The sequence below is a fragment of the Centrocercus urophasianus genome, unplaced genomic scaffold, assembly GCF_019232065.1.
Source record: "Centrocercus urophasianus isolate 14NV4802_14NV808 unplaced genomic scaffold, USGS_Curo_1.0 seq_36, whole genome shotgun sequence".
NCBI lineage: Eukaryota > Metazoa > Chordata > Aves > Galliformes > Phasianidae > Centrocercus > Centrocercus urophasianus.
Genome location: NW_024884933.1, coordinates 1,526,376 through 1,552,447, shown reverse-complemented (window position 1 = coordinate 1,552,447; position 26,072 = coordinate 1,526,376). Strand labels below are relative to the sequence as shown.

The following is a 26,072-nucleotide window of genomic DNA, read 5'->3' as shown; positions in this document are numbered from 1 at the left end:
AAAGAGAAAAACCAAAATGAAAAGAAGGAAATGAATCACTTGATAAAAATACTCAGCTGTAACAAAGGTCTCAACCTTGTACATTTTCAATGACCTTTGGAAGTCTTAAAGAAAACCAATAGCATAACGTACAATTCATTTGCATTTAAAGTGTTCTAGAAATCCAGCTGGTGTGCACCCCTCAGCTCAAAAGACCAGGTTGTAAACCAAGTATGAGCACTAAATGCCTGGCTTCTAGCTTTGATGTTAAAAGGCTGTATAAAAATAGTCTCTAACAAGACTTAGGAAGATTAACTTCCTTGCATTTAAACGCTGAGTGACTGACTTACACTCAAGTTTAATTGTAACTTCAGTCGTTACTGATAGGTGAAAAAGTTTGCAGGTAATGATAAAAGCCTTTTTTTTTTTAACACATAAACCTACTGTGCCTCCTTCTGCCACACACCTCCCCCGCCTTTAAAAACAAAAAACAAGTTTAACCTGCTGCCTGAATCAGTAGCTAGAAAAGAGAAATTAGCTGTTTAACTCTGGGGTGAAAGGTTAAGCAGCAAGCAGGTTTCCCCAGAGAGATTAGTCCAAGTGATGAATAGGGGAGGTAGAAAAGAGTGAATTAAGAAGATGGAGAATTACGATGGCTGAAAAGGTTGATGTGTAAAAGTTAGTAGGAAGGCATGCAAAAGTGAAATAGATAATGCACACACAACCACTCCTCATTTGTGATTTACTACTGAAATGAACTCCATTTGTGACTTTCCTTTTTCTAAGAGAAAAAAGCTGAAATTTTCAGAAAATTATATTTGGAGACACAAGAAAGAAAGAATGCTGAGTTTTGTATGAAAGTACAAACTAAACTGTCAAACCAGGATTCTCCTGCTTTCAGGTGGGTTCGAATTCACTATTTTTTGAGCTGCTGTTTGTACATATCTGGCTGTTGTTGCCCTGATACGTTCAGCAAAATACTCCACTGTATTTGAAAACACTGAAGATTTTCAGTCCTAAGAGCCTTTGTTTGAAAAGTTCACCATCTCCACTGACCAGTTCCAAACCTACTGTCTGCTTTTCTACTTAGGTAACACTTTGTACAAATACTGTGAGCTGCATCCCATAACCTTCAGCTACCAGTGGAATGCCAGCAACCAAAAATATTCTAAGCTCAGATAATGATGGTTTGTTTTGCAATATAAAAGAAAATTCTAGCAATTAATTTCTATTAATACTTGTCTGCAAGATGCTGCTCAGTGCTGAACTTGTCTTTTCTCTGCCCTATGCCTCCCAGTCATACCAGCTAGCGCTTTGGTTTCCATAAAGGTGAAAAAAGGCATACGTGCTCATTCAAGTTGTTCAGTTTTCATTTTAAGTGGCGAGAAGAGGCATTCTTAACCTGCTGGGCAGCCTGCAGAACAGTCTTGTTTCTGACAACAGGCAAATAAAAGTCCAGTGTTTCACAGAGATCCACGTTTGACTTGGGCAATACTTCCACTGGAAGAGCAACCAGAGTGAAGCTGCTGCACACTGCTTTTGTTTCTTTTCCAGCAGGGAGAGAAAATTAAAAAAAAGTGATCATCAGAAATCTCAAATATATTCTACTACCATTCTTTGCAACTGTCGAGGTAGAGCTGAGAGACTTCAGAAGATATTGTGCACCCACAAAAGCAGTACAGTTGGTTTTTTCCCCACATATATGGGATTCCAGCCTTCTGTATGGAGACAGCCACAGAGAGAACCCGACCAGCAAAAGCTGCTGTGAAGTTCAGTGGGAACAGCTGGGAAACCAGACTACAGGGCTGTATTTTTCTCCCCAGCAGAAGATTGTATCTCTGATTTTTCATGGCGTCACGCGTGCGCTCTGAGGACTGGGAACGGGACGCACTTTATGGCGAAGCACTGAAACATCAGCTTGTTTGTAGTTCAAGCTCTACATTTTGTTCTAACTTTGAGTCATGCATCATTACCCATTTTCTCTTGCCAACTGTTATTTTCTTCTCCATGCCTGGTTCTCAAAATGGGTATTTAACCTTTTAAGATACGACTACAAGATACTAAAGTCATTGATTTATACGTTTTAAAAAACCCAACAAACTTTCATCAACACTATTTTAAAAATTTCAAATTAATAAAATGGACGATTAAATGAAACACGATCCAGTAGAACAAAGCAGAAGCAACCAGACCTCTGGAGAATTTGTGGGTTTTTAACAACATCAGGAAGTAATTACACAATATTTTCCAGAAGTGAAACAGTGAGTCTAACTGGAAAAAAATGTGGAAACATTTAGTTAGAACAGTAGAGCAAGGTATTAAACCCCCTTTTATGGATTTAACTCTGAAGAAAAATATGCAAATAATCAGGTCTCTAAATATGTTTCTGATTATGACACTAGGATAAAAGTCAGAGGCATAATTTTGTACTTCTTTTCTGTTTTCTTGTTGTGATGTTCCTAGTGGTGAAAGTCACAGTGAATGGACAGCGTGACTGAAATGACAACAGCCCGCAGTTCTGCTTATAGGGTGCACTTGTCAAAAGCTGACACTGTTTGGTTTTCTAATCACAAATTGTTCTCTTCCAATTCTCCCCACTTAATGAGCCAGGCCAGATACGTCCTTTCACTAAGATGCAAACAGGATAATATGATTGTAAGATTACAGGCCACAACCAAGTGGCAACTACAAACTTCCTCCTAGGCACACAGCTTTCAGTGCCTCATTATTGATGCTGGTAGAGTTGAGACAGTGCAGCAAATGGGAAAACTCCCCTGAGAGCTTCACCACGAGGTGCCATTTTTTTCTTTAGGCACTGAAACCAATTCTAACTAATGGCTCTGCATTGGAAATGCTCTGATGTGAAGTAGATACTCAAATACTCTGATAGTGCAAAACACAGTGTCTCATGCTCTCTACTGAAAACAGCTGAGCAGGTAGCTGAGAGAGAAATTTGGTTAAGTAAGGAATGATGCCATGAGCACCTAACCCAGCAACCTGACAAACGAACAGATAACTTTCTTGCATTTATGCAGTATGGATTTTTTTGTACTGCCTAACCTGACCAAAAAACCTGCTGTTTTTGCTTGCTTTCATGTACCCATATCCAGGGCATTCAAACATAAGATGCATCATCAGTTCTGCGTGCATTACCCATTCCAGTTATTCCACACTGACTTTTCTGGGAAGAAAAACCACCAGAGTTTATAGTGCAGGTTTTGTTCATTGACTGCTAACAGCCTTAGCTTAGGAGTAACACGTACCACAGGCATCTGACTAGCTTCTCTCACATCTATACCAGCACAACCTCAGCGTGCACCCAACAGTGTGATTCACATGCTGCTGCCATGGAGCCTCCAGCTGCTCTGCTAGGCCTTGGGCTGTGAGAAACAGCAGGCAACAGACAAAGGTGCAGACAGCAGTTCTGTCTGCATGAAGAATGTGCCTCTGTGCAAGGAATACAGGTTCCAGCAGCATGTGTTTATGCACAGGAGGGGTTAGCCTGCACTGGACATACATGTTAAATGCTATTTACTTAGAAGCTGAAATTTCATCTTTTGTGATGATAGAAGGACACTGGAATCATTAAAAGGCATGAGAGAGGAGAAGCCATAGCTGCAGCTCTTTTGGAAACAGCATGCCTTGTGAGATCAACAGTGAGCAACAAGTGAAGCCCAGGACCCTGTGGCACCTGCAATGACACTGCTGTAGAGTCAGTGGAAGGGCTGCTGTGGAAGCCACCGGGAGCTTGGGGCGTGCTGTGAGTCAGTACCAAGAGAAAACACCTGAAACAGCCTTGTGTGTGCATGGGAAGTAATGTTCATCTCCTTCCCAAAGACACAAGGCTACAATGGTAGCAAATGCAACTACTTAAATAACTGCGTAAATCAGGACTTACAACTCATCCTGGATGTTGTCAGTCAGTTTGAACAGCTGTTCTTGTCCTTCTGCTTCACTTTCTGAGTAGCGAGGCAAGAGCCCTTGGGGTCCTCTGCAGCAGCGAGGCTTTCTTACTCTCTCTGCTTGTGTCCTGCATGCAGAATAGATGCAGAAAAATGACTTTGTGCAACAGCAGGGCTTTTAATTCCACTTAAGCCTGTCAGCACACAGAGTTGTCTTTGTTTTGAAATAGGAGGTGCGACTGAGCCTCTAGAGAATACAGGGTCTTCACAGATACGGCGTATGGATCTCAGAGACACAGCATCTATTCACGTGGCTTTACATTTCAAACCTCAGGTTTTTTCTACACGCAAGGGGCAGTGTGCTGAATTAATATGAAGAAACAGGCTGAGTGTACCATCCACAAGGTTTTTGATCTGTTGTTATTAGCAGAGTTCAGTTGATTTGACCATTTCTTCTCACTTCTCTACAGAAAATAGGCGCACACGGACCGAGGTGGAGCTGCCACTAACAGACAGTTGCCAGTAGTTTGAAAACAGAAGGGTTACAGAAATAGGGCATGCAATGAAGTTAAAACAAGAGAAAAAACCAGAACCTTTTCAGCAAGGTTTAGCATACTTTACCTTTTCCTGAGCATTTATTAGAAATGACAATAATAAAAAGACATATATGGCCTGAGATATCAGAGGTTGATACAGGCCATAGTGCTAAAGAAACACAGGGTAGGTTCCTCCCTTAGCAGTATTTTGTTAAAAAATAATATTCTGAATTCCTTCATGCTTTTGGAACGCCCTACCCATGAAGATTTGTGTTACAGGCAGCACAGCCCTGTTTTATTCCCTGTCCTTTCCCAATAGCATTGCTCTGGGATTGCTGCATGGCTTTTGTACCTCCCAGGCTGCTGCTGTTGGTGTTTCAAGCCAAATGCACCATTTTCACTCTACTTCCCATCTTGATACTTTGTAAAGACTCCGAACAGTGAACTGCTTCTATGCTTTCTGATCAAAAGATAGCAGAAGAAAATCCCATGTAACGATGGCTTTTCTTCCTAAGCTGCTTGGCAATAGCACACAACAGCACTTGCCTTCTAAGCTTTGCCTTCTGCAGATGTTTTCTCTGGAGCCCTGTTTCTTTGTTACCTTTCACCTTCAGCAATCCTGTCCCAGGCTTAAAACACATGCATGCTTCTACAATGTGTTTTCCTTCCAGTCTTTGACACCCTTGCCTTTTAATCTGACAGGCAACTTTTTTTGCCCTTCTTGGCTGCAGTAAATACTGTTGGAAGAGAATCTTTTACATATCTTTGCTGCCCTCCTGTTGGGTGACTGACCTCTCTCCCCGTGTTTTGACTATCGTTGCTCTGTTTGATATCAGCCATGTATTTTGCAAACAAGGTAGAGAAGTCAAAGGTAGCAGCTCCCACCACAGCAGACAAAAACATCAGCCAGCTTATGGTTCTAATGCACTGTGACTACCTGCTAAGTTCCAATTTCGTTAATGAGATTATTACATCCCCGACCTGCACAGCACTTTCCAGTGGCTCAGAAGGAGCACTGATCCTCCTGAGGAATTCAGGGAGGACAAAAAGATGCAGACTTCAGTGACTGCTCTTCAGCTGAACTACGGCCGTGCTAAGATGGGAAGAATGAAATGAAAAGTGGGAATCCTCCAAATTAAGGAACACAAAACAAAGCAGAGGTTTATGGAACCATAACAAATGTGATTGTTAATAATACCAGTCAAATGTTATCCAATTTTAGTTGCACCTCTGCACCCAGATGTTCTCGCTGCTTTACTGCTTGGGTTTTGGTAAGACATTTGTTAGTTACAGAGAAATAACAGTATGAAAATTCAGTTTGCTGCCGAGGTTCTTTGTTTCCCTCATTTGCAAAACTGTAATGTCTTAAAACTGTATTCTTCCCTTAGTAGCATTTATCTGAACCAAAGTAACCTAAGCACGCGGTAAACAAGACTGCCACAAGCTATCCCAGTTACAATGATTCCGCTGAGTAACAGCTGTATACAGTTGTTAGAACCACAGCATTAATTACTGCAACTTTAGAGCAGTTCACCTCTCCTGCCCCTTCCATTTTCCTGCTAGCACCAGGATTTATCTATAGCAGGCACAGCTGCATAGCAGTATTGTTCTATTTTGGAATCCACATAGGAAGTGAACATATTGGCCACCTTCTCTAACATATTCTTACAACCAGCAAGCAAAATGTGTATTTCTGTTTATGAAATGCAAAACCAAATAAGCTAAAAAGTTTGAGCCACTGTAATATTCACACATTGCTACTTGCACTGCTTCCTCACTTTCCAAAGCAGCACAATAGCAGTGCTTTTCTTACCCAGGAAGCCCTGGGGCTGTTCAGCCCCTCCAGAGCGCTTGTACTTGCTGTTAACTCAGTGTAAAGGTACACGTGTGAAGCACCATGCTCTTTTTAACACACTGTGGGCCAATCATCAATGTTTCACTCTGACACTTTTCCTATTATGAGCAGCAACGCTGCATAACGGTTTTTGTATTAACCAACTTTCAGATAAACATTCAACCATGCTATTTTTTTCCATGCTATTATTTCCAGTGGTGAGGCACTGGAACAGGCTGCCCAAGGAGGCTGTGGATGCCCCATCCCTGCAGGCATTCAAGGCCAACCTGGATGTGGCTCTGGGCAGCCTGGGCTGCTGGTTGGTGACCTGCACACAGCAGGGGGTTGGAACTGGATGAGCACTGTGGTCCTTTGCAACTCAGGCCATTCTATGATTCTATGATTCTAAGTATTGAAAGTACAGCACTTACTGCCTCCATGCCGAAAGTTCATCCTGGTGGTAAGAAGGCGGCTGCTTTTCAATGAAGTTTCACTAGAGCTAGCCTAAATTGCATTGACTGAGTCCATCAGCCCCTTGGCAAACTGCTCTGTTTGGTCTGGACAGCCAACAACATTCCACACAACCCTTTCTTTTTTATTTTTTCTTTTTTATTTAATTTTAATCTAAAAATTTGTTCAACCATCTCAAGTTACGTTCTGTAAATAATAAGCAATACTGATGAAATGCAAAAAGTGAAGACTTGTAAAGCAGAATGAACGGTGGTGTGCCCACATCTGTGTTACATTAAACATGCACTCAACAGATTTGCTGATTCTTTTTTAATAAGCACACAAAAGGCAATACAAGACAGAAATGCCCTCATGTCTACTAGTCACAGCAGGGAGGAGCGCTGCTGAATGGAGACACAAAGAGATTGGAAATGGTGTCAGAAGGTTGAGGCACACATTACAGCTCTTCACTGTTCATACAAAGCTGAACAGTGGAGAATCTCATTTCAGCTGGCCGTACACCCTCTAAAAACAGCCAGTGGTGTTAATTGGCTTTTGCTTAACAGTTCATAGAATTCATGTGATTCAGTCCACCAGCTTTCAACCAGAATTTCTGTACTCAAACGGATCACAGTGCAGGGATGTACGGAAGGTATTTACTTTTACTGCTGAGAGAACTGTTTACCAACTCAGAATGAAAAAACTGCAAGAGACAAAGCACGTTTTAGTGAACTATGTTTTATCTTTGATCCTGTACCACAGGTTGTAATACACTATCAGACGTGATTCTCAGTGGGGTATACATGCAGTGTTTTTGAGAGTTACTGTTACACGTTTGAGAGTCTCTGAGCCTGAACATTTCCTAGCAGATTGCTGCCTAATAACTCAGATCAGAAGGGAACAAACTTCAGCAACAGGTAACAAGTAGTCCGTGAAAACGAAACACTGCACAAATGATACAGGTCAAAATGCACCAGACTGTACTTGTCACAGAGTCATAGAAAGGCCTGGGTTGCAAAGGACCACAAAGCTCACCCAGTTCCAACCCCCTGCTGTGTGCAGGTCACCAACCAGCAGCCCAGGCTGCCCAGAGCCACATCCAGCCTGGCCTTGAATGCCTGCAGGGACGGGGCATCCACAGCCTCCTTGGGCAGCCTGTTCCAGTGCCTCACCACCCTCTGGGTGAAAAACTTCCTCCTCATATCCAACCTAAACCTCCCCTGTCTCCCTTTAAAACCATCCCCCTTGTCCCATCACCATGCACTCCCACAAACAGCCGTTCCCTCTCCTGTTTATATGCACCCTTTAAGTACTGGAAGGCCACAATCAGATCTCCCCAAAGCTTTCTCTTCTCCAAGCTAAACATGCCCTGTTCCCTCTACCTTTCTTAATAGAAGAGGTTATTGTTACTGAAGTAGTTGTTATTACCCATGACCAACACAGCGATCAGTGTAACTTCACTTAGCATGTTTATCTGAATTTCACACCTCCTGTTCTGCTCAAGGAGCAGCACTGGCAACTATTCACCTATTTGAGAAGCTCAACTTGAGCTTATAACCTGCACACAGATTTTGATCTGTAATCAAAAGAGCACGAGGACACCCAAAGCCCAGCACAAACAACAGCTGTAAGTGCAAGGAGACATAATTCTGGCATTCCGAAAGCAGCGCTGAACGGAAGAGGCTCTTCACAGAAGCTTCAGCTGCTGGACTGACTGACACCCAAGCCCTCCACTAAATCCTGGCTGGCAACCAGCAGTGCAGAGATCAGCCACGGCAGCTCTGAGAGGTGTCTGTACGCACAGCCCTCTCCCACACTTCCCAGTAACAGTCCCTGTAATAGACCCAGTTCTTGCTGCCAGAACCTTCCAGCTTTTTCATCAATACGTGGCATTCATAAAGGTGCTGCAGTCTAACAGCCTTATCCTTCTAACCTGTTTGGAGCAATAAACTCACTGGTTCTGGCGTAGCTCAAATCCTGTCACTGTTTCCATTGTATAAACCTGTGGTTTTTTTTTTTCCAAGTTTGCATAAAATCTATCACTGGAAGCCTCCTCAGGGCTGTAACTTCACAATACTGACCTTCAGCCTGGGAACAATTTCCCCCCACTGCAATAATTATAAAGCAACCTTAGTTCAAACAAAGGAAAACTGGCAGGCAGTATAAGCCTATGGAACAACTCAGTTGCTGCTGGTATTTTGGAGAAATTATACTAAACCTGTTACTTACATGGCTCTGGAAAAAGTCTGCTTCATAAATACAGTGCATGCTTTGTCTGTGGGGGTCTGAGTGCATTTCAGACATGGAGGAGAGACTTAATCCAGTAAATTAAAAGAAGAATAGTCTTACATCTTGTATTGTAAAATACGCACCAGTTAAAATACCTGCCTCAGTCAGAGTTCAGACTGAATTCCACCTGCAGCCTTCAGCCACGTGTATTTCCACAGAAAGCAGGACGAAGACAGTGCTTAACCATCTCTGAAGTCCTCAACAGGAGAACACAGTGTGAGCACACTCAGAAGCGCCACAATCAGTTGAAAAATAACCTCAGAGTTCAGCAACACAGCAGAACTACAGACACCGCAGTCGTACCGCGGGATAAGAAATGAAAGTAAACGTACACCACTGCTGGGAAGGCCTGCATTTCCTATCGCAGTTCCGCAAAGTACTAAAAATCCATTGCCACAATTCCTCGGTGATGTCCTTAACTGTACTTTGTTTCAAATGATGAACCCCTATGATAAGCTGGAACATCTTCCACCTTTACCACTGTGTGTTCTCTGCGTCTGAGAACGCGAATGTTACGTGACTTGGGCTCAGTTTCACACAACCTTACAACCATCACAATTTCATGGCAGAAGGTAAAGCTGCACCTCCTGACCGAAGAATTATTGCCCACTTGCTGGGCTTTGAGGCTGCAGTTCCCAGCGGGCAGATGGTTTCTTGGAAAAGGACTTTGCCACCTGAAGCCAGCGAGCTGTGATGGAATTCATTCACCAATTCAGACAGATGTTTTTAAGGTGTGTTACAAACGCGCACACAGTGCAGTCTGGATATTGGATTTGGCATTAGAGTATCTCAGTTAGATGCAAGAATGTGTAAAATCTTGAGCCAGACAGCTCCCTGCTGACTGCATATCTGAGGAAGCTTATATGCACCGTTTATTCCAGCAAATGCATGGAATATATTGTACTCGTTAAACGTGTTCCCAGAATGCTCGTTTCAGGCAGAAACACACAAATAAACGGTGCCTCGGGTTAAAACCTCCCACTTAAAGTCAAATCCCTGCTCTCTGGATGGATCTACGAGCTCAGATACAGAGGACCTTTATCTGACTCAGGATACTCTCAGACAGAACAGCATGCTGAAGAAGGAACTGCTTATCATGCAGGCGGTTCCTGCCAGCCTCTTTGAGATGGAGCTGTTTTCTCCCCTCCCCCTTTCCTTTGTGTACAAGATCAAACCAAAATTGAGTACTATTCACTGGGGTTATGATTGTATACAATCTCTAATGATTCCCACTTCAAAAGGAAGCGAGAAGTTAAAGCGTAAGAATCACTTCCTTGTGAACAGCAGAGCAGCAGATGTACTCATGAAACAGCACATCCTTAAGACATCCCTATCAGAAATCCAAGGTCTGTGAGCTGCATGTGTTTATATACTGAAAAACTGCAGTACTCAGCACATCATTCACTGTTCAGCCTTTGGTACTTCCTTACCTAATAGTGCAGCAAGCTTCTTCAAGCACTCTGGTATCATCAAGATTAAGAGATGAAAAAAAATATGTAAATAAACACTGCCTTCTCAGTTTCCAGTTTATCCCAGGCTCTTGCTGCACTGATCACAGAGTCATGTTACTGGCCTTGAAGTTTCTTGTCTCGCAGACGTGTTGAAAACTGCTCCCATTCACCCTCTGATTCCATGCATAAGAGATAAGGTTCTCCACAGCGCTTTCTTTCCAGCATCCATCTGAACAAGAAGAGCTGAATTTGGCCTTGAAGAGCTCAGGACCACACTGTCACTCTGCCCTGCGACTCAGCGCGAAGTCTTGAAACTTCTAAGCCTGGTCTGCTGACATTACGTCCATGTTTACAGTGGTGCCATCACAAACCATCCATGCTGGCCAAGCAACGCCCACTGACAGTAATTGCAGAAGTGGTCATTTCGCTTGGAGTGCAAAATGCAAACCGCTGCCTGCTGCCCAGCATTAACTATCAGCTGTGCATGAAGGACTATGTGAAATGGGCCGTGCTCACCCTCTGCACCTTCTCTCCACACTCCACGTGGTGCCCTTTGCAGCCCACCAGCACAACAGTCACTGAATGACAACTCCTCGGGACGTCTGTTTGGCTCTTTAGCACCAACAGTTGCAAAAGCAATTTAAATCAACTGGCTGCACTTCCAGAACTGCTAAAGAGTGCTCCACATGTTAACAGCAACATTAGGTGAAAAAATTATCTATAAAAATACCAGCCACATGCTAAATGAGGTGACATCAAGGCAATAAATAGCTCCATCTGTATGAAAGATTCCGTTTAGCAACCAGAAGACATCTCAACAAAAGTAACCAACTATGGATAAAGCAGTGGAAAAAGAAAAAGGGGGGGTTGGATTGGTTTTTTCTGAAGGATCAGTTTTACATATTTTTCTCAGATCACTTTATAAATCTGCTGCACATTAGAAATCAGACACACATGTATTTCTTCCAAGTAAAGAAAGTTGAAGGTTTACATTTTTAATAGCAATGGGACTATTTCTGAATGGCAGCAGTATATATTACATGCAGTGTGAGAGGGTTAAACAGGACAGCCTCAACTCTTTATAAACTTTTGCCCTCTGGATATGTACTCATTGGCTGCTGTACAAGACTTGAGCTGTATTACACGCCTTAACGATATGGTTCAACTGTCGGTCAGGCTCAGGGCCTGGCAATAGGCCAGACCGCAATCAATGGGACACAAACCTCCCCCTTTCAGATCATCACGAAGGCTCATATTATCTCCTTTTTGTCGTGCTGGTTAAATTTATGGAGCAGAACCCCGAAGCTGCATTCCTTGGCTTGGGCCGGCCCACGCAGGCCTCCCTTTGTTTGGTACTGTAAGCGAGGCGTGCTTTGGAGGATTGCAGGGTTGTTAGTTCAGGCACTGACTGTTTGCTCATGACTGAAATGAAAAGAGTTCAGTGGAAGGGCAAAAGGACAGCACAAGTGTAAAACCCTATCCCAGCAGGCCCTGGGCCCCTATATATGGACTCCGGACTAGGACTGAACATAAACCTCACCATTAATGACAAAGGAAAGAAAAGCCTGTCTAGCAACAGGTAAACAGGCTAACAGCATGTCAGCACATACCTTGGGCACAAGGTCGTTTGCTTTCAGGTAAGCCTGTAATTACTATGTAACTACAAACCCAAACTAATCTGGCTCAAAGTGCTGCTTGCAAACAGTTCTGCAGCAGTGCTGCAGCTTTAGCTTGAAACAAAGCTTGTCAGGCAGACAGCACCGGTCCATCAGCAGGTTGTCACATCTCTGTCATATTTATGGAGACACCTCAGAGATGATGCCGTGGTACTGGGAGGAATTAGCAGGAAGTGACTCTTCTAACACACCAAACTACTGGAAATACAGAAGGAAAGAAGATTTCCCCTTTGTGCCTTACAGACGTTTCCTCCATCTCTATACCTGGTCTCAGAGCAGAAGCAGACCCCTTGGTGTGCTCACATGCTCTCTACTCAAATCTTTATTACTGCAGCAATTAAAGGACACTCGTCCCTGTTCACTGCAGGGGAGCTGGACTAGATGGCATTCAGAGGTCCTTCAATTCTAAGGATTCTGTGATTCTGTGATACAGGACAAAAAGAAGAAGGACATAAAGAAATCTCTGAAGTGATAGCAAGGCAAACTCAGGAGTGAAAGTGAATGGAAAGAACTTGAAAGATGGCATTCCAAATACAGGCAACAGGAGCAAAAACGTCCACGGGAAGCCACAGGGACTCCTACTGATGATGGGTAAGATAAGGTGCACACGTACTGAAAACATCTGTGCTTTGCTTCCTCAGTACCAGGCCAGTAAAACCTATTCCCAGACAGCTGCCCCAGCCCTGCTGTACCAGACTTCGCCCCTCTGGCACAACAGGCAGGTATTCCAGGACATGAGCTCATACAGCCACCGCACTGGCGAGCAGCTCTTGCCATTTGTACTCCAGTAAATAAACAAACGCTGTATTCCTATTGCATTAACACCAGTTTCATCTTTTCTACTATTTTTATGAACTGAAAATACTCGTAACATGGCCAAAAGACATTATAAAAACCCACAGAACGTGCATTAAATGTTTTCAGTTCTGGGGATCGAGTCCGACTGGTTGAATGCAGTCTGGTGATTTGGCCTGATGCATTCCAACAGACACGTCTGTTTTGAATAAAGCTTTTGTTCATTTCTGGTTCTTATATGCTTTTAACATCTCACCTAATTCTAAGTAAGTAGACCTGCGAGTGAAAATTCTGAGTCCTTTCTTGCCTGGTCTTTGAAGACTTTTTACCTCATTTGGCTGATAATAACATATTAATATGATGTTTTGTTTTTTTCAAAGCCTGCTCAATTCCACTCGAGGTTTTCTTTTGCACACAATTTGCATCTCTGCACACCAGTGAAGTGTGAAGCTTTGTGCAGTTGTTTTAAACCAAGAACTATTACAGAAATCCAGTGTAACAGCAGCTCCTCTTAGCAGAGGGCTTCCTGAATAAGGAAGGATCTATAAACTACGCAAACGCCACAAGACAGGAAATACACAGAACAATACAGTGCTCCATTTACTTTTCTCCTTCTTGTCTCCAAAAGCTGCTGAAATAATTTGGCAGAACACACAGGCTGCAGAAATACAAGGGTTTCTAAAGAAAGCATTTTTTCTCCCTGTCTAGATGTGTTCCTTTCAGTAAATTAGTTTGTATCTAATTAGTCAAAAATCCTAAGGAAATGAAATTAACAGCTAAACGCTGTCAAGTACACACATGGTATATGAATTTCATTTTGTGAAGTGAATCCAGCCCTCTTAACTGCCACTTGCAGTGTAATTCATGGAGTAAATCTGTGCTAAATCTAGCAAGGGATTTCTCAGCTCTTTCCAGAAGGTCTGTGAAATTGCTTGACTTTCTGATGGGCTGCACCAGCTCCACAACAGCACCTGGGGTGTCACCTCACCTGCTGAGTGTATTTATCTGCTGTATTTATTTTGTCTGCTCGTCTAAGGAGAAGCAGCTTCCCCAGGTCTTCACAGAAGTGCTGCATCTGAAAGTGAGCAAGTCTGCTCTCATGCAACAATGCTTCTTCCTCACAAGCTTTTACCTTTTCAATGAAAAACCAGTTATTGCACTCAATGAAATTCAGCTAAATCTGGTTCCTGTTGCGATCCTGGTTCCAGGAACAGGTTTTTGTCGCATGCAGAAGCTCTGAGTTTCACTCCAGTGGTGGAAACACGTCTGCCCCTAGATGTAACGTACCGAGGTGCCAGCAAGAGCTTTGGTTTTGTGGAGACCATCACAATAAGACCTCAGTATTCACTTTTTGAAGCTGTTCGTTGATAGTAACGAATAGACATCTAAAGAAAAACATAATCTCACATGTTCTGCTCTGTTAACTGCCCTGCACCATTCACTTCCATGTTTTCTGTTTTCCTTCATCTGCCCTCCCCTCACAACATTCCATTCCAGTGCTCCTTGCCCCCTCTGTCCCTTACCCAACAGCCTGCAGGCAGCCAGGGGCACCTTTCTGTCCTCAAGACGTCCAGCTGAACATTGATGCTTTGTGGAAAATATTTGTGTAAAAAAATAAGACAACTGTTTTTAGAACATGAATAGGAATGAACCCAATGACCACTCCGTTTTTGAAAGCAGTCTTTCTATCAGTTGCAAGAGCAGGGACTCCCTCTGCCATGGCAGAGCAAAAGGTTTTAAACAGAAGAAAGTTGCACAAGTCTTAATTAAAGCTTAGCGATCCCTGCTGGAATGTAAAGCATCTAGAATTCTGCAAATACGGAGACTGCACAAAAATCAGAAGTGAAATGCAACTGGGAGCTCTAAAGAACAGCCTCAGCAACTCCAATCCTCTGGTTTGAAGAATCACGTTTAAAAACAGGTAAGATGTTTGCTTTCAAGCTTAATGACCTCAATTGAGACCAAGTTACTGTTCCAAGCCTAGCTTGCATGCTCCATCATGTGTAATATATGCAAAACGTCAGATCTGCAGTGGAACAACACCTAATGCAAGCCAGTAATTGGTTGTTTAGCTTTTTCCTCTTAAAAACACTCATATGCAGCAGATGTGAAAGTAAGGACACCTGTCCAATACTAATAAAGCATTATGTGGCAGCCGTACATCCAAACACTCTGGTTTCATGCTCCCACTCCTCCAGAATAGTTAAATTGGGTCAAGTTCAAGAAGGGACAGAGACAGCCAGCTGGTGAGACAACTGATTTCAGAAATATTCCAAATACATTTCACACGCTGACCAGTAACGTCTCGCAGCAACCTCATGGAAATACTCAGCAATAGAGACATTTGCAGTAATGCATAGAGGCATTCTGCTTTGGTTTGACAGCTGGTACCAATTTATGTCCATTCATCCCACTGAAAATGAAAGCGAGAGAAATATGTTGATGCACAGTTTGGATCCTCTGAATCATCTCAGCTTCTTCTGGGTGCTACACAGCAAAGAGTGCCTTCCAAAACCCAACCATGCGTTGTTCTGGAAGCCGAGTGACATTTTATACAGACAGCTCTACAGTTACGGACCCCACAACAAAGTAACATGAAGCAACCTGAATGCTGTAAAGGTTCACCCTCCTTTTACTAAATAGTGCGGATAAAAAAACATCAGGAAAAAAACCACGTGTGTGAATCAGAGCTATTTTCTTTGACCTTCATAGCAAATTCTGCTCTCCTGTGAAAAACAGAGGCTGTGCTCCCAAGTAATTGCTTTTCAGAGCAGTGACACCAATGTGTTTCTCACGCATACAAAAATTCCTGGGTCTCTCTCTACTGTCCTTTCTGGAATCTGACCAAAAAATGATTTCTCTCTCTGTAAATTACACCATTTTAATACTCAACAAGTAAGCTTTATTCCCTAAACGCTGACTTCCTAAGAATTAGCATGTGGATTCAAGAGGGTGGTGAAATATGGGACAGCAGTGCAATACCATCCCCATTGCTCATGGCTGGAGGTACCCCAGAAACAAGAGTCATCTCCTGTGTGCCCCGAACACACCTTTGTTCCTTAGAGCTTTAAGAGGAACCAGACAGATGAACATACTCTCAAGCCTGTAGGATTCACCTTCAGGCAAATACAATTCTTCCTAATCCAAGTCATTCATTTGGAAAGCAGTTCCAAGTAAAGGCAAGAAAAAAGTAATTCTTCAGAAAGATGCAGAAGAGAAAACCATGTCATAACCACTGGCCAGAAGGGTCCTGCAAGGTCTTGGAATAGGCAAAAGGAATGGAGGGTGGTTTGGTGCTCATCCTTAAGGGTAGCCTAATTTGAAGATGAAATTATTTTAAGCGATTAGACTCTATTAAAGAAAAAAAAATGTTTGAGAAGTGCATTTTTAGAAAAAAATGAAGTTTGGAAATAAGTCTCCATACCGAAGAGGCACAAAGGCTGCGCTCTGAGGAACCATTTTACACCACCAGAAAATCTACATTCACATACAACAAACAAAGGCAGACATCTGAAGAACTGAAGAGGAGCTCCTGCAGAGCTACTGGACATTACCAATGATAACTGAAAACCTCACAGAAGAATACTGAGCAGGTGAGACTGGTAACAGAAAACTGTTGATTAAAACAGCAAGCGTCTACCAACGCAGAGCTTCAACGTCAGGGATTCAGTAAAAGCAGCCCATAAAATTCTATTTACAGAGAACAAGCTACAAGATGTTTAAAACTCCAGTGAGGACAGTGAAACACTGAAGAACCCAAAGAGGTCAGAAATATGGCAGGAAATGAAATGGGACTCGACCTACAAAACTGCAGCCCGGTTCATCTAGGGAAAAATAACCCAGAACACAAATATTAAATGACAAGGAGATACTTGCAATGCAGTGAAACAAAACAAAAAAAAACTCTTGGGGGAAAACAGCACGCAGAAAACTGGACATCAATTTGCAATGTGATATGGCAGCCCAAGCAGCCAACATGGTTTTGGATGACTTGCAGAGCACAGCTCATCGCAGAACAGGGACACGGCCGTCCCTCTGCACGCAGCGTGGGTGGGAACGTACAGACCGTGGGATTACAAAGTAGCTCAACAACAGCAATGGAAGAACCTGGACAGGCAGAGGATAAAAGCTTGAAGCTATTAAAAGAAGTACCACAGTGACTAACGATGGAAGAGGGCAGAGCTAACATGGCAGAAGAGCAATTGGCTACAGGGATTTAACATGGTGCCATGGGAGAAGAAGGGACAAACTTGCTGAGAAAAGAAGAAATAACTCAACAAAGCAATTCATTTCAGAGTACAGTTCATAATAAAGGGCTATTCTGTACCTATGAGAAAAAGAGAGGAAAGAGGATATGAAGGAAATCACAGTGCTGAAATTATTTACAGATCTGACTGATAAATCAGCTCAAGCGGAACGCATGAACCATTCCCAGATTTACCCAACACAATGACTGCTGGCTGCACACGAAACCTCGGCTGCGCATGGACACCTTGTGAAGGGTTCCCAGTAGGACAGCAGTGCCAACTGCACCACAGCCCTGGCCCACGCATGGCAGTGCTCTGAAGACTCTGAGTCAGGTCTCAGTGGAGCACAAGGTAAGGAGGGCTGTGGGGACACGCACAGAGGTGTTGTGATTCGAGCACAACCTTGAGAACGTGTTCCCAGGCTGGCCTTCCAGACAACTGTTTACACATTTTCTATTTCCCCTTTCAAGGTTACTGGTATTCTCATGCCCCTGAGTCTAATGCTTTCAGATTTACAGTGAGAGTTGCAGCCGACACTGAGATGGACGCACAGAGGGGAACACACACATATTGACCAATTAATAATAAATTACCTGCGGCTGGCATTGCCTCAATCTTTGCAAGCTCATCATGTATTTCTGAGCGATAACATGAAAGGTGGTGAACAAATTAAAACCAGTGCAGGATGCTTCCTTCCAGATATAATCAGAGGAAACAACTACCTCCAGAAGTATTTTCTAGGACCCTTAATGGCATGTCAGCCTCTATTTTTAACTAATACAATTGGTTCACTGACAGCACTGATGAGAAATGAGTAGGCCAGGAAGCAGTCCCTTTACTTCTGCCAATCCGATAAGGATGTGAGCCCTCCCAGCAGCAGCTCAGCAGTGACAAGGTTCAAGATGTGCCCTGGCAGAAGCCTGAGAGCACTGCAGCAGCAGTTCTGTGTGCTGCCCATCAATTGGACACATCTAAATACACCCCTGGAACCTGGGCTGTGCTAGGAGTTAACACAAGTCTCTAGGAGAGCCTTCCAAGCACATCTAGAGACAAAACAGCTTTCCTGTTCTGAGCCGGCCTTTAAGACTTCTGGCAATGTATGACAAGTATGGAAATAATCAGAACTCTTGTATGTGACACTGCAGTGCTTGGAACACATAAAACCCCCCTCAAAAAAGGTATAAAGTCACAAGCATTAACTGTTTATAAATTAGATGGACGCGACGTTGCCAACAACTGTTTTCTTTTATCCCCAGCATTAACATTTAAAAATATTAATGCTGTTTTATTCATAAATTACAATACAGTAACGTTTAAGATTAGCCTTGAAAAAGTCCAGCCAATAGTTAGACTTGAAAATATCTTCTTGCCCTTTAAACACATCATGGTTTAAGCTACCACAGTAAGCTATAAAGCCATCGTCTGTGTCTCAGCAGGACTCAGCTTGGCTCCACACTGCAAACACAGAGGTTTTGCTAGCTGCATGAATCCCAGTACAAATCAATACATCTGAAACCAACAGAGATTTCTGTCCAAGGAGCACAATCACTGAGTAACACAAGCCACAGAGTCTTCCCCATTGCTCTCCAACTCAAATTCAGTAAAATCTGAAGCCAAGCAGCATCATTTCAGGGCTCTTTTTTTTTTAAAATAAAGAAATAATGAAGAAATTAATCCATATGATAAAGAGAACTGCACGGGCCTTTAATTTACAGTTACATCCCACGCTATTTCAGTAGAGCTGTAATTAACTGCTAACACTTTTTGCATCAATACCTCCAACTCGCACCTTAGCTGCCAGCCTCAAGATAAGTTCAGGACAATTCCTAAAATGTTTATCATTCCTACTGCATTTGAGATCAGTTACTGCCACAAACTCATTTTCATCAGTTAGATGGTTTGGTGCACTTAGCTTGGAGGAGTCTGCATGGCCCAGCACACACTTAAAACAGAGAATTCAACAGGAGCCAGCATCCTGAGTTTGGAACGCTGTTCTATTTTGATTCCAAACTGCACATATTTGAACAGTTAACAAATGCAGCAGGGGGATATTGGTACACAGCAGTCCAAGAAACATCCAAATCCTTTGTTGTTCTTTTTTATACCCCTGAAAAAAAAACAATCTGGTTGCTTCCTTATGTAAGTGGCAGAGATTTTCCTTGTATTGTTGGTGGGTCAAACGTTTATCACAGTGTAGTGAAACAAGAAAATCATGTCCCAGTGCTGGTCTGCGATGACAGTATTCCAGAATTCTGTATTCAGCTCACCTGGCCTCATCTCGTAACTGACAGTTAACAAGTGAAAGGGAAATATGTCACCTAGGCAGACACAAGCTAGAGATAAGGCTGGCTGGGGGTCCCCTCTCAGTTGCTGGGTGGTTTATCAGCTGTTGGCAGCATCACCACTACTGCTTATAGTCGGGGATCCCACAGAAGTGTTTGAAAAGATGACTTTCAAGTACAATCCTGAACACGCATCCTGAAACATCCTGTAGCAACAACACAGCTCAGCTGCTGAGACAGCCAGGTGTGCTTCTCCTCACCTTTTGGTAAATAAATCTGCAGTCACAACTTCAGAAGATGTGCCAACAAAACAGTAGATGTGTTTTCTTAGGGGTCTGCTTGCACTTCTCATGTAACTCTATGCATGCACATTTACTTACCCAAAAGTCAACCTTGACCTCTTGGTTTTACAAACCAAGCTAAGTACTGAACAGCAGGGGCATCTAGGTGGACACTTCCACAGCAAAGCACACCTGGGTTCATTCTGTGAAATACTTCATTTCTTTTAAAGATACTCCCTGTTTTGTTCAGACCAGGTTATGCTGAGCACGGAGGAGGAGGTTGATGAGCCGTCCACATGGACTGACTCCTAACACAAGCGTGTGCAATGAAGGGCACACATCCACTTTTTTGCTAAACGAGAACCATTATAGAAATGAAAATTAGGATTTTAACCCGACTCCTATTTTGTCGCAGCTTTTCTACTTTAACTAAGAGTAAAGTACCAGCAGATACCAGCAGATAGCACTGCAAAAAACTTGCCAAAGTAAATAAATTAATTAATGTAGGCTACATCACACAGTGTATTTGACTGATTGACAGTTTCTTTGGGCAAGGAAAATGATCAGGTTAGAAATTGCAGCAGGTCTCATAAAACACATTTAGCACTGTAACTGATTGGCAGCATAAAGCACTTACTGACCTGGGGCCGCTCAGAGTCGCCGTGTCCCTCACAGCCTGTGCAGTTTCTGATGCAAAATCCAGAGCTCCAGCAACAGGTTTGGTTACTGTGCCAACCAGACCCTTCCCAAGACCCGATATGAATCCACTGACACCTCCTTCAGTCTTCACACCTTCTACTGTCGAAGTGATGACGCTTGTCAGCCCTCCAATGATACCTGGCACACAAAAAGAGCAGAGTAGGCCAGAAGCACTGCACAGCTGTGTTCCCCCACGCTGCTTCCCTATGGAAAGCTGCACTCATCCACTGGAAAAAGTCAACACCAATAAACTGGCATGAGTGATTTTTTGATGCTGCCAACTGACATCGCTGTAAATGTTTCCATCACAAAGTGCTCAGAAGAAATCAAGATTCTGCTGAGTCTTCAAGACTTGGAACAGTTCACATGATCTGAGGATGTGCTGTACAGATGTCATATTGCACAGTTATTGGTGAACTGCTTAAGCTCCATAGGAATGCTTCCCCCCTCCTGGCTCTCTAGCTTTGCAGCAATCAGGTGCTCTTCACATCTGTAATTCAAGTACAGCCCAGACAGCATCTTCACTTGCAAACTCGAGAACAAAGCACAAAGCATTTCAATCACTCCTCTTGAATAACTGTAGATGATGGTTAATTCCTGCATTTCATCAGACAGGATTTAATGGAGTGCTGGGAAGCATGTAAAAATTCCACAGAACTGAAACTAAAACACAGTCCCACTAATTACTGATTAATTCATTTTAATTGACTTCTCAGCAACGTCTGAAATATTTCGGTTTTCATCCTTTTGTACTAATATTGGTTATAGCAGACTTTACAACACGTGAGATGAGTAGGAGAGAGACTTCTCATGATCCACAGTCTCTTAATGACAGAACACTGGGTACAGACTTCTGCTCAGCACAGAACATTGCTGCTGTTTTAGGAAAAGCAAAACGATGCAGCCTGCCACAGTCACACTCAAAGAATGACATTCAAACAAACTGAGTCAAGATGATGCAAAATATAAATATTTGTTTTAAATTTGGCTTGTATTGATTTAACTTTCTTCAACAGATAAATCATGAACTAAATTGATGTGAGATTCTGGCCAAATTATGGCTAACCTGCTGTGTTTTACACAAATTAATTACCCTCGTTCGGATCAGAATTAAAAAGAAGGTTAAAACAAATAATAATAAATCACCCAACTGGTGAAACGTTCCTTCAAACTGATGCACTGATTCTGAGGAAACTCAAATTTTGTGAGCTGAAAGCAGAAAGGTTAAAATCCAGCCATGGGCATTTCTGTGTCTGGCTCCCACGAAGGCTCTGTGTGTGGGTATTTTATGACTACACAGAGACTGAAGCTCTGGAGAAACGTTCTCCAAAACTGAATTTAAGAAGTTTTTATTTACAATTACAACTGAAGAGACCTCATTCAGAAGTGAAGCCTAGAACAGCTCAGCCCCTGAGGCCACAACTCACTGCCCAAGAGTAAAGCAAACTGTAGAGAACCATTCTTTCAATCTGCTCATTGCTATAAGAGTGAAGTAAGCTAAGCTTACCATGTGCAAGGCCATGGATGCCTGCAACAAGGTGCTCTCCGCTCGTTGCAGCGTGATAGCGGATGTATTCGCGCTCGGTTTGATGTCTGTTGTCCATTGTTTTTCCCAAGCCATCTGACAAGGTCCCAGCAAACTGGCAAAGAAGAACCATTTCTGTTATTAAAAGAAGAAAGCTGCTTCTCTTATGTAGGTTTACTGAAGAAATCCCTACATTTTAGTTGTTAAACACAGACTGATGCAGTTCTCTTTTTATACCTGTGCACTTACTCCAGGTTTTCTTGTCATGAAGAGCTCTGAAGAAGGACATCAACCTGTGCCTCCCATTCGTGCTACTCAAACCAAGAGGGGGAGAGCAAGGCTCCAAAGAAAGGAACACAAAACAAAACCCAACAAACTCCAAAACTTTCATAATCAGGATGTTATTATGGAAAGAGATTCCCAGAGGCATTTTCCTACCGTAACCTCCGAAGAAGCCTTTGGGTTACGTGGTGTTAGTTGTTCTGTACCTCCTTCAGCTAACGTCAGCATTCTTATGCCCTTAATAAATGAACAAACTTGTGTTGGACTGGAGAACAGCAGTGCCTGCAGTGGTGGTAGAGCCCATCTGTCCTGCACTGATGCAGCTCACCATTCAGAACTGTGTAGTGGTGCTGTTTGCCCCGCCAGCTTAGCTTTGCTGTCTTGCACATACTGTCTCCTTTGCATCCATTTGAACAAACCACACCATTAAGGTATGAACCTGAATGTAACTAAACCTGGTGTGAAATTCTGATACGCTGGGAATTACAAAGGAAACAGACAGTGTGCCCAATGCCATGCCCAGGACCTTCCTGCTTCTGCCAGTTTTTTCCAGGCCAGCTTCCTTTTCCACCAGTGACACCATTTCCTTGTTTCAGGTATTTCTTTCCAGCACAAAACCAAACCAGCCCAGCAGCTACAATTCACTAAACAAGAGGGCTTTACTTTGGCAACATGAATGAAAATCACATCCCACGACCCTTCTTATGACTTGACAGTACGGACACTAAGCAGAGCATAGCAATCACTGGCAGCAGTACTTCTGACCTCTTTGTGAACTTAAATTAGATGTTATTTCTTTTAATTAGCCTAGAAATACAAACCAACCTGATGTTATCTATTAGCTGTATTTAGGGTTGGATTTTGTGTGCGTGTGCGCAAATAGTTTCCTTTAAGAGGATTAGAGGAGCTGCTATGAAAACTAAAGAGCTCCACAGGCCTTCAGAATTCAAATCTCATTAACAAATCTGTCCTGTCCTGAAAATAGTATTTTATGGATATATTTTGAAAGCTACATTAATGCATACTCAGACGACCAGGCAGCAGAAATAGCCCAACATCTCAGTACTGACCAGAACTGGTCAGCATTCCTTACACTTGTTGGTCCATTTTGCCCTGTCAGGACTGGCTCCACTATTCCAGCTTTCCAGGTGAAGTGCATCTGTCCTTTTGCCTTATTTCTCACTCCTCAGCGAACCAGAATCTGACATCTAACAGCAATAATGCTGTTTTCAGACACAGAATGTTAACATAATCATGACTCATTCCCTTGGCAAGGAGGAAAAGGGGAAAAATACCACAAGCACACAGGTTAGAAGTCACAGTCTTTGCTATGTGTAAAGAACAACAACAAACCACCGAGACCACAAACCAGGACAGCAGAGCCAACAACCAGGCATCTCACAGGCACTGGGCAGCCACAGCTGAGCGGGTGAGCAACCTGTGCTGCGGCGTTGGCCTCATCGTGGTTCTACATCCGGAGAGCAGTGATGGAGCTGTGAACCCATCACCTGGAAAATGGTTTCCGTACAATTGCTCAGGTTGGAAATGACCTTAAAGATCATCAAGTCCAACCACAACCTAACCATACTACCCTAAACAAAAGTGACAAGAGAAGGGACCTCAAATTTCATCTAGTCCAACCCCAATCCCTTCGCTGTTTCAATCAACAAAACACCACCAATAAAATAAAAGCATATACAACATTTGTGAACACAACCTGATGCCAAATAATGAGGCTTACGGGGCACAGGAAGAATTCAGAGCAAACAAAAACAGAGTTAATTCTAGTCTTTGTACTGCATGTTCCCTCTAAGCCAGATGCATGAGGCACACAGCATGGAAATCAGTTTTAAGTAATCTCTTAAAGTCTTTTTAAGCTCTTGGCACTGCTTTGTTCTCGAAGGACATCCCAAAAGGATAAATACACAATTATGACTTAAGTCCAAACATTCCATTGTAATTCTAGCATCAGAGAATTGTACTTTTACAAATATTATTGACTGAGCAAAGCAGAACATCGCATGGAATGTTAAGGAAGAAAGTGATTAAATTGAATTAAATATAGGTCAGTCTGAATTTCAGTGCAGACCTCATAACCAACTGCACTGCAATTAGAAATCACAGGGTTTGCTCAGCTTTCAGCCTTTTAAAAACATTCTTTGCTGCCCCTCACTCTGCTCTTGAACTGAACACCCCGTGCAGGCAATGGCCATTCTCATCCTGGGAAAAAAAAACCCTCCTGCATGGAATCAGTGTATGAACTGGGGAATACTGAACACCCCTCTCTCCAAAGTGTATTTTGTTCACCTTTCCTAGTACTGAATGTTTTACTTACACACATTTTTACCTTTGTTTAAGCTGTCTTCTTAGCTTATCATCACTTTTCTTTAGATAATATCTAACACATTTTACTATGAATGTCAACACATTCTGTACATTTAACATTTCTCTTGTGTAACATGTAACTACAGATGATACCATAAACTCAAGGCAATTGACAGCATTAGAAATGAGAGGTTCCTTCCACTGGAGTTTCACTTTTATTTTTGAAAACTAACAACTATTCAACAAGGAAGGTGTGGAAGCTTTGGTATTGCTGTTCAACCCAGTGATACAATACAATGCACTACATCTAAGCACTTAATGCCTATCTGTAAGTTTCATCCCTTTCTGGTTATTTGCCTTCAAGCAGCACCATTAAAATTATTTTCTACGTCTCTCAAACCGGTAAGGTGTATTTTAGAGGAGATCCTGCACTGACTTTTGGCAGTGAAATACAACGGTCTCAAATGAAGCCCCTTCCCTCAATGCATGGACCCAAAATGTTCACAGCATCTGCATTAGAAGCAAAGCAGGCCCACATCCATGCTGCCAGGGACTGCTATGGCAAAGGAAGCCAGGTTCCAAGCCAGCAGCCCTTCTCAAAGCTTGGTGTTACACTTGAGATGAAGTGTAAAAATAATAATAGTGCATAAACAGGGACTGGGCACAGCAGGGCAGATAGACTCATCTTGTAAGTTCTCCAGCCCAAGTTCCCGTACTTTTATCATGATACCTCAAGACTGATATTTAATGTATTTAACACATTTCTGTGACTTACAGTGGAAATTACTTTTAGAGCAGTTCTTTACTCCCTGATAAGAACGTGCTTTTTAAAATTTTATTTTCTTTTTCAGTGCGTTGTTAAGAACTTTACAAACTGGATGTCAGTAAGTCAGAAGACAACACAGCTTTCCTCCTTGCTTAGTGGCCTTCCAGTACCTGAGGGCAGCCTGCAGGAAAGCTGGGGAGGGGCTTTTTATGAGGGCATGTAGCAACAGGATGAGGGCTGTAAACTAGAAGAGGGTAGGTTTAGACTGGATATTAGGAAGAAATTCTTTACTGTGAGGATAGTGAGACACAGGAACAGGCTGCCCAGTGAGGCTGTGGATGCCCCAACCTGGAGGTGCTCGAGGCCAGGCTGCGTGGACTCTGAGCAACCTGGGCTGGTGGGAGGTGTTCCTGCCTACAGCAGGGGGTTGAAATGGATGGTTTTAAAGGTCCCTTCCAACCCAAACCACTCTATGATGATTCCCCCCATCTTCCACTTCGGTCAGCCATGCATTGCAACGGCACTAACAAAGGACTTTAAATATTTTTGAAAGAATAGAGGGTTTTTTCTCCTCAGATTTAAAATTCCCGCCTATCTGAAGCTGCTCCACAAAATATGCTTGCCATGGCTTCTGTCCTCCTCCCAGGAAGATAAGTGCTCAGGTGCTGAGACTGAAAGGTTTGTGGATTCAGCCACACTGGGCTTGAGGCACTTTTTCTGCTTTCATTCACAGGTTAGATAGAACACCCCCTG

The 26,072-nt window shown here is 42.9% G+C and overlaps 1 protein-coding gene across 3 annotated transcripts in view; it reads right to left on the bottom strand.

Moving 5' to 3' along the window:
• The window catches only part of VPS13D (vacuolar protein sorting 13 homolog D), an 87,956-nt gene that overhangs the window by 2,413 nt on the left and 59,471 nt on the right, over positions 1 to 26,072 (bottom strand). For 2 of the 3 annotated variants that reach the window (XM_042831608.1, XM_042831609.1), the window contains exons 65-67: positions 21,929 to 22,061; positions 20,364 to 20,559; positions 3,878 to 4,009 (exon numbers count right to left, since the gene is read on the bottom strand). In XM_042831608.1, the coding sequence (XP_042687542.1) occupies positions 3,878 to 4,009; positions 20,364 to 20,559; positions 21,929 to 22,061 (461 nt within the window). Of the gene's footprint in view, position 1; positions 1,525 to 3,877; positions 4,010 to 20,363; positions 20,560 to 21,928; positions 22,062 to 26,072 lie in introns of those variants that run through there. The other variant, XM_042831610.1, reaches the window with a different exon arrangement.